The sequence below is a fragment of the Branchiostoma lanceolatum genome, chromosome 3 (genome assembly GCF_035083965.1).
Source record: "Branchiostoma lanceolatum isolate klBraLanc5 chromosome 3, klBraLanc5.hap2, whole genome shotgun sequence".
NCBI lineage: Eukaryota > Metazoa > Chordata > Leptocardii > Amphioxiformes > Branchiostomatidae > Branchiostoma > Branchiostoma lanceolatum.
The window spans coordinates 9,986,268-9,995,753 of record NC_089724.1 but is presented as its reverse complement, the minus strand read 5'-3'; the positions used below and the strand labels follow the sequence as shown (position 1 = coordinate 9,995,753).

At 44.9% G+C, this 9,486-nt stretch overlaps 1 protein-coding gene across 1 annotated transcript; it reads left to right on the top strand.

Moving 5' to 3' along the window:
* Positions 1–5,471, top strand: LOC136430125 (uncharacterized). Its single transcript, XM_066420443.1, has 7 exons — positions 1–194; positions 1,969–2,138; positions 2,654–2,829; positions 3,105–3,239; positions 3,416–3,562; positions 4,058–4,183; positions 4,743–5,471. The coding sequence occupies exons 1-7, from the start codon at positions 9–11 to the stop codon at positions 4,853–4,855; spliced, it is 1,053 nt and encodes a 350-aa protein (XP_066276540.1). The 5' UTR covers positions 1–8; the 3' UTR covers positions 4,856–5,471.
* The last annotated feature ends 4,015 nt before the right edge of the window (positions 5,472–9,486 follow it).

Here is a 9,486-nt window from a genome sequence, read left to right as displayed (position 1 = left end):
ACGATAAGATGTTTTGGAGACTATTGAAATACCTTTGGCCACTGTACCTGCTTGCTTGTGGATCAAGTTTCTACAGTGACTTGTGTGAGGAAGCCCTGGACAGGCAGCTGATACCCCGCGATCCCATCGCACGAGGGTTGCTGGACGGTCTCAAAGTGTTCGACACAACAAGCGACGGGCTACTCGCCTACCCGGTAAGAAAAACCATAGAAATGTTTTCACCGATTTTCTCCCTGCTACTTCAGTGGGCGTATAAGAAACATTCAGTTGTAGTGATGACTGCACGACTTGATAGAAATATTGTGTCAGCACCACTTTTATGCGCCAAGACACAATTTCACACATATAATGATACATTCAAACATACGACCAACTCATGGACAATTCAACGTGTTGTGAACTTTCAAAGTAGAATCTTCACTTATCTTAACGCCAGTGTAAATTTGTGCACTGAAGAATTTTCTGACCATGCCATGGCCATCTTCAGAGTAACTCAATATGATGTAACGCCGAGGTATGCCTTTGTAAAATATTACGTTAACTGTCAGTAAGTCTCGGTGATTTTCTGTTCTGTTCGTTCCCGGTGTATTTGGTCTTAAAGCCCCCGTCACAAATGAAGAATTTAGGTCGGCCGACTTGTCGGCGAGCTCCAAATGGCGATTTTCGGGCGAAGTACGACCGACGTCCTGTCGATTCTACGGACTTCGGGCGAACTTTCGGAGCTCGGCCGACGTTCGCGGGGCACTGGAAGCTGCGCTTAAATTCAGCGAGGCCTCGGCGACGATTTTTGAACTCGCACGGCTCGTCAACAGTTTGCCCGTAGCTCGCCCGAGCAACGCCCAGCGCTCGGTCAATATTCGGGCGGGCATCCGAGGATTTTAGACCCGATTTTTGGTCGGTCGGAGGTCGCCCGAACTCTTCGGCCTCGTGCGAGCCTCGCACGGGCTTTGTACAATAATCGGCCGACCGTCGTCAGTGTTCCGGCCGACTCATGAAAAATAAGGCGTACTTCGGGCGAGCGTTGTACTGGTGTCGATGGGAGCTTGGACGGGCTCCGGCCGAACTCCTTCTTGTTTATAGATAAAAGGTAACGACAGCTTGGTTTATAACATAGATGATAAATAATACTTTAATATTAACTAATACTAATATCAACTTGTCAAAGAATGCTGCCGAACTTTTCTAATGAAAGACAATTCAATCGCAAAGTTAAATTTTCATTGAAACAATTTTATTATAAATAAAATGTGGACACCGAAGACAATACTTCTTGTTTCTTATTTGGTATTGGTTTGGATGTTTCAATTTATATATTAATGAACTTGGGCTTGACTTTTGAGGCTTGACTTGACTTCCTGAGTTTTTCCTACACAAAATGACTAGTTGAAAGTCTACTGAGTCATTTTAGATCTATGTTTGTCTGCCGAGGCACGCCCAGGCGTCGGCAGGGCGTCGATAGGCTTATCAACGGTCGGCCGAAGCTCGGACGGCGTTCGCCCGAGCTTCGGTCGATTTCAGTTTGCTGAAAATGTTTGCATCGGGGTTAAACGACTGGTCTGTTGACTTTGTGGCCCCTGCGCTAGTATTCGGATTGGTTTATGACAAAATTCCTGTTTTGGGTATTATTTTCAGTGTGCCCACCCACTTCACTCATGCCCGACAGATTTGCCACAACTCAGAAAGTAAAGTTGGACAAAATTTGAACTTGTCACCAGGTCAGTTGATTCTGACTTCGTCCGTGTCCAAGACATGGTACCGTCTTATGTGGAATTTATGATTATTAGTGTTCGACGGACGTCGCCCGAGCTCCGTTCAATTTGTGACGGGGCAGGTTTTCAGCGAAAAATACGGTCGACGCTCGGGCGAATTTGAAATTCGGCGAGCTTCCGGCGATCTACAAAATCGGCCGATGCTCGCATGAATTGTGACGCCGGCTTTACCGTGTCCTTGTTACGTCTATCCATACAGGTAGCGAATGAGGAAATCTTTGTGCGGGCTTACCTACGTCCCGGCAATGAGACCCACTACAGCAGGATCGTGCAGTGTGATCTGTACAAAGATGTACACAGGGACACTATGGTGAAGAGGCTGACGGCCGGGGGGAGAGACACAGGACGGGTCAATATGCCCGAGTCATGGTGAGTGTTTTTTTCTCTCATTTTGTACACATTATTCTTTATTCAGCCTGGGTTCAGGGCTTAACCTAGTCCTCACCGGTCGTTGCGTCCGTCCGTCTTTCATGTCAGTTTCTCCACGGCTTAATCCTTATCAAATTCTCCTTTTATAATTAGTTGCTGCACCTTTTTTTGCAACCGTAATCAACAGCTACATACTTTAGCTACACAGTGGTCAATTTTGGCCGGTCCATTGAGTGACCGCTATAGGCACTGTACCATGACCATGTCCATCTTATACAATACATACTAACCGTTGAATGTACTTAAAGATCGTTCTTGCTATTATTCATATACGTGTCTTGCTGATGACTTACAAGGCTGGACCGCAGTGCTGATAGATGGTAACACTGTCTGATGTTGTTTGTTGAGTAAGGACAGGTTGTTCGAGAACGAACACTGCACACTTTTAATAATAACCACAATATTCGGAGATTCCAGTATCGAAACAAAAAAAACTTTCACTCTTTCTCCCGTAGGCGCTTTCCCTACTTAGTGAAGTCCTGTCTGCGCCTAAGGTTCCCTAGTACGGAGTTTGACGTGCCTGTAGAGGAGGCGCCGCCCTTCCACCCCATCACCTGGCTGGAGCTCGCACGGAATATCCGTGACTGGACCAAGGACTACCTTCGAGAGGTGCTGTCTGAGGAGCCGACTGGTGAGGGAAAACATTTAGTCCTTTGTTACAACATGTTAACCATTCAAACATTTGAAAATGCGGTACACGTCCATACCCTTCACGAACTGGTATGCATCTGACAGCCGTGTGTTCTCATGTGTATGGAAATTATAAGTGGGAGGACTTTATATATCACAGGACCGTTAGGTCAAGTTGGTATAACTATTTCTTCCTATTGTCGAGAAATACTAAGGATCTGGGTCGACATATGATGTATGGCAGAGAACTATAATGGTGTTTCTGTTTTCCTCCAGATCCCTACACCGGTCCAGGACCCCGCCCTTTAAGATGGACTGACCTGCTTCAAGACGGTTACAGGAGTGTCATGGACAAAATCTGGTCAGAGACACCAGCTGATGACTCGACAACCGATCAAGTGCCCGAGATCGGTACGAACATAGAACATATTTTAACGATGTATCAACACTTGAGTAAATGAAAAGGTTCTGTGTTAAAAGGGCGACGAAATCTCATATCATTTGCACAAATATTCTCCTCTCACACTTATCTCTTCATTTTTTAAGAAGATTTTTGTCCTGATGGTAGAATTTCACTCTTGCTCTAGACCCTGCCAACCCTGAGTCCACAGGAGGAGTGTTGACTGCTCTATATGATTTGTGCACGGACCTGATGAACCGCCTGCCGCCTTCGTGCGCGTCAGCCAATACGGACAGGCCTGATGCGGCTGCACAGGATCCTGACATGGCCACAGGTTTGTCGTCGTCTCCGCCAGTATCGAAACCAACTTTTCACTCTTTCTCACAGGCGCCTTCCCTACTGAGTGAAGTCCGTGGGGCACCCTGCGGCTGCCGGGCTATTTTTGGGTTCGGCTGGGATCCCTAACTCATTCTAGCCCGGCGTTGAAATCAACGCGGAACCCGACAGTCCACCGGGACAAATTTGTGGCTTCGCGGCCCAGCCGGGACTACACCCCCCCCCCCCCCCAAGGTCACGGGCGCTATTGGGACATATTAAAGCACAAGATAGCAAAGCCGGCGTCTTCGAATTCATGACCACTGAATTGGAGTGTGATTTGATGACTACTGTCATGTGATCTGTCCTTCCATACCACGCTGACCATTAAATACATATACATGTGCATGTATAGTCATATTTGTCAATCTATCTAAAAATATATATGTATTCATATTTGTCAATCTGTCTAAATATATGTATATTCATATTTGTCAACCTGTCTTTGATTTAGACCTTGCCGAGGGCGAGGCTGAATCAAAGGATGTCTCCTTGACCTCCGGCCACACCTACTTCTGGCCATGGGCAACTTATGTGGACAATGTCGATGACGAGACACCAGACCCTGGTACTCAAGAAGGTGAGCTGTGTAGTGATCTAGTAATCTAGCTGTGTAGTTATCTAGTAATCTAGCTGTGTACTTATATAGTACTCTAGCAGTGCACATGTGGTGATCTAGTCATCTAGTTATGCCGTGATGTAGTAATCTAGCTGTGTAAGCTATAGCTGTGTAGCGATCTAGTAATCTAGCTGTGTGATGATCTAGGAATCTAGCAATGTAGTGATCTAGTAATCTAGCTGTGTAGTTATCTAGTAATTTAGCTGTGAAGCTATCTAGTAATTTAGCTGTGTAGTTATCTAGTAATCTGGCTGTGTAGTTATCTAGTAATCTAGCCGTTCAGCTATATAGTAATTTAGCTGTGCACATATGCGATGATCTAGTCATCTAGTTCATGACCACTTTGATGTGATCTATTGTATGGTAACAATGCAATGCTGTAGTGATTAAGCTGTGTAGTGATCTAGTAATCTAACCGTGTACATGAAGTGATGTAGTAATCAAGTTATAGTTGTCAGGTGATCTGGTAATCTGATAAGGCTACTTAGTTCTCTTACACTAAAGTTCGCTCTTATTTCAGATTCTGCCGAGTCAGGATGGAGCGTGCCCGCCTGGATTGATCGCATTTTCCAGAACCCGATGACGGGCCAGAACTCGGCCGACCCGCCAGTGGTCCTGGACGATCCTCCCTAAGACCTTCCCGGAACGTACTGAAGGATTCGCAGTGAGGAGCTGAAATGATGTATATATACTTTATCTGTTGAGTTTGGGGGATAGGGAACATTTGCTTGATAGAAGTTGTCCTGTAGACCGTTTATGAAATTGACTGGATATTTACATTCCTGACGTTCTATGCTTTTTGCTATCAACATCTGTCCAAAGTTGTTCGCCAAATTCTCTGTTCTATAAAGAATAGGGAACACCACCATCTGATATCCGCAACTGAACGTGGATGTGCTGCAATATCTGTCCACTGATGATTTTACGGAGGTCACATCCAGCATGCCTTTTTGTGTTGCGCTAAGAAATGGTATAGCTACTTCTTTGTTTTCCTATCGTTTGGACATTGTATAGACATGGCTTTATCCACGTGCTGAGAATTTCTTAAGGAGATGTAAAATTCTACTGATTGTGAGCAATCACATGCATTGATCATCATCAGCTGCAGCAGTAGAAGCAGCATTTCTCCATGGTCCATAGACACAGTGTAGCCGGGGGTAACAAATTTCAATATGTAAAGTTGAATTTTGACATTGTTAACAGCAAGGGAACTTAATAAAGTTGTTGGTCTTCTGACATTCACATGTAATATGTGGATTCTGTTATTTTTCTTAAACAAACTACTGATGAAGCAACTAGAGTAAGTAACAAGAGTTTATTATAGCTCTGTTTGGCGAGAAGGTCTTATATTCAAATTGAACATTTCTACTTATAGAATACATGTATTCTAAAGCTACAAATTGTATCTAAACCAACGACTGTCTTACTAAAGACATTTGTAACTAAATATGGCTGTAATCTGGGCCCAACATTGTTTGATTAATTCAGTCGTGAACTAGAGGTCCACGACGTCATTTCTTCGCCAAATGTTATCAACCTTTATGAGTGATGTATTGTAAACGTTTCTAATTGATTATGCAAACAAGGTCATCATTTGCATAGATTATCTCAGTAGCTCATCTTTTCTACCTGAATAACACAAGTTGCTTAAAGTATGAAAGTATAATCATAGCAAAGAAGGCTATTGTAGCATTTCCTTATGAATTATATAAACGAGGCCCCGATTTTCATGATTCATGGCATCTTTACATGGCTTCGTAATGCCAAGCTTTTGCTATCATTATACTAATATGGAGTCATAGTATTTTCTCATTGGTTATACAAATGAGGTCCTCATTTGTATGATTGATATCTATGAATGTTCTCCTCTTTCTCACTTACATATGTCACATGTTTGAGAGTCCTATCACGTACCACTAAAAATCATGACCACAGAACAGAACAGAACATATTTAAAAAAAACAAAACAAGATTTTTAAGTTCAAATATCCGCTGGGGACCCATTATCGGACTTGACCTTTGTTTTCCCGACCCACCTACCAAATATCATTACGATCGACCCACAGCTTCTCGAGTTATGCTGTCCACATACACACACACACACACACACACACACACACACACACACACACAGACAAACATACACACACAGTGAGACACACGCACAAACATACGTACACTGGCATAAGCGTTTGCTATTGTGTGCTGTGGCCTATATTTAAAACGTTGCTTGCATTGAAATTCCCCACAAAAATGCTGAAACTCATACTTTAAAGGGAGGCCACGCGACGAAACGAGAAATGTTTTCGGCAATTTGAGTCGGGCACTGAGTAATTGCTTTCTGAAAAAAATGAAAAGGTTTGCCGACAAAATATAGTAGGATATCACTCGTTTGATATCCGCTCTTTGTACCCAAAAGCTGCTTAAGCTTTTCTCTGAGACCTCCGGAGACTTGTTGCCTTTTGTAAAAATGAAGAACCTGATCGATCAAACAATCGTCGACGACAAAATTTGGAACATTTTCTTCAAAAGTAATCCCACTCTGGGCCGGTGCTTACGTGATAAGATTACCACACCTGCCAGAATATGGGCAATACGTCTGGGCCGGACATCGCTGTGGTACAGGGACTGTACTGTAGCATAAGCCTGTGCAGGATGGGGGTATTTGGTGGGACGATATCAGATCCGTTGTTCTAGTAGCAGCGAGTGTTGGGTGAGAGGCAGATGTAGTAGGGAAGAAGGTGATCATGTGTTAGATTCAAAAACGTATACTGCTACCATGATGGCTGTAAAGTGCGTAGTGAAGTTGTATCTAGTGTTGTCTGTACGTCTAGCAGTGCCGTTCGTAATTGTAGACGCAGGGGACTGGCAACACTGCGAGAAGGTATCGCTAGTGAGATGTAGTGTTGGTGACAGTCGTACCGGCGGAGCAAACTACAGGTATGACATTGGCGGATATGAATCAAAGTGGGCGAAAGACCCAGCTCGTGGTAGATATAAAGGACCGTTCATCAAAATCAATTTGTACTCAGCCTTCATGTCCTGCTACAACTGTACAGGTAACGAACCTGTGCCAAGTAGCTCCGTCACAGCTGAAGTCCAGAGTGGCACTCTGAGTCCCTCCCAACTGGACATAACTGATCTTTTGATAGTCGAGCACAACGTTGGTGCTATGGGTGCAGCTGATACGACCGCTATCTCAAAGATACCATGTGATGCATACTGTAAAGTATGGCTCGTAAACTGTAACATTACGACCATAGAAGTGGGAGTGTTTGCTAAGCTACCAAAGGTAAAGATCCTAGTCATCTGGCGGAGTAACCTTCAGACACTGAGAGGCGGCACGTTTGTGGGGATGGAAGGCCTCAAGGAACTGCTGCTGGTGAGCAACAACATAACGTGTATGGAGGTAAGTTTCTTTTTTTCGTATTCTGTCGTTCTACTGTCATACAAATTACTTTGTGTAGGTGTTAGTGATGAATGGATCGTAGTCGTCCCTTAGTCTCCACAAGGCCCCCCTACGTATACGGGCGTATGGATCGTAGAATTCGGCAGAAAAAGGAATGATTAGCCAGTAGATTCAGTCCACGGTGAAGATCACTTTTCGCCCGCGTAAGGGAGCCTGCAAATGTATGAAGCCCTGACAAATAGTCTCCCCACAGCCGGCGTAGTTAGTCTGGTAGAGACTAGCTGTCCCTCTCGACACATTGAGGCACTTTCTCAGAGTGCCATCACAAATTGCCACTCTCATCTAACAGGCTGGTACCTTTGAGGGTTTGCCTCTGCTGCGATACCTCTATCTCGTGGACAACCAAATCTTCACGATGGCTTCCGATATGCTGCGTGGACTACAGCTGGAATGGCTGGACGTAAGTGAGAATTCTATGTCTTACATGTCGCCTGGGGTACTGCAAGAGACCAGGTCTGTACAGCATGCCTATTTAGTTGACAACAAGCTTCAATCTATCAGCGTTGGTGTTTTCACCGAGCTTGAACAACTGAAGGTATTACAGTTGCAGTACAATGAAATCTCCAGCATTGATGATGGCGCGTTTCCCTCTGAACTACACACACTAAACCTGGCGGGAAACAAGCTAACATTTCTGTCGTCAGACCTTTGGTTCATCCAGCCGCTAAATGACTTACATGTATATGTAAATGTTGAGGGAAATGATATAGCCGCCGTGTATGCAGTGAGAGAAGATTTTAGTATGTCTACTCGTATTGTCTTGCCGAACAATCCCCTGCGCTGTACATGTGCGAACAGCTGGCTCTTTAGACATCTGTGGGAGAGTAGATAGTGCACATACAGGGTGCCCTGCCTCGTCTCTGATGGGAAGAACTCCAATGCCAGTCAATAGCAGTGCACTACCTTGTCCCGAACCGTTTGTGGAAATTGTAAACATAGAGCAAAACCACGTGTCCCTAGAATACAGAGCCTTTGGGAACGTGTTCTGGGAGGACCTGCCCAAAGTGTCCTGGAGAGTCGACAATGGATCAGAGCACTCAATAAACATAACCTACAACACAAACACAACTATACATGCTAGCACTGCAATAGGTAACCTTACTGTGCGGGTGGTGACCGAAGTTAAGGCTGACGGGTGGATGAAATGTAAGAGGTCAGAAAATGCGATGGAGGAAAGTCAGGATTCTAGAAAACTGGAAACATGTTCCAACTACATGGGGAGGTCCATGTTCACTCTTTGGCTCAGCACTGTTGATAACTTGACTTTGGTCAATGTCAGCTGTTCGGCTGTCTCAGACATCGGTTCTTATACTGCATACTTTGATGGGAGGGAAAGCTTATTACGTTTCTCACAACCTCTCACCACAACACAAACACAACCAACAACCTACCCACAACCACTGACCACGCCCCGGGCCTCAACCGAATGGGTTCATGGCGACCACATCAAGAAGTATGTTTCAAAGTCTATATGGTCGATTTTGTTGGCAGCTTTGTCGGCGGTATTGATGGTTCTCACAAGGATAGCATGGGAGTATACCATAGGGGTGAAATGGGTAGCACGGCCAAATGCTCGAGAAAACAATTCAGGAGAACAGGTGCCAGCGCCCCGAGAAGGCGTGGCACGCTTGCCTTCTGGGCCGAGCGCGATCGTTCCTTATGCGGTAGCATACGATACAGGTGAAAATGGTAGCGCCCCACATGAGCAGATTACCCCGTATGCCATAACGTATGATGTCGAAGACGACGAGATCACACCGTACGCGGAAGGACACCTCCGCGATCACGACAGTTT

Bases quoted from the DNA above. Each gene is read 5' to 3' on its own strand.
- LOC136430125 (XM_066420443.1), top strand. From the start codon at position 9: ATGTTTTGGAGACTATTGAAATACCTTTGGCCACTGTACCTGCTTGCT. The intron at 195-1,968 runs GTAAGAAAAACC...CTATCCATACAG, and splicing joins ACGGGCTACTCGCCTACCCG to GTAGCGAATGAGGAAATCTT. The intron at 4,184-4,742 runs GTGAGCTGTGTA...CTCTTATTTCAG, and splicing joins AGACCCTGGTACTCAAGAAG to ATTCTGCCGAGTCAGGATGG.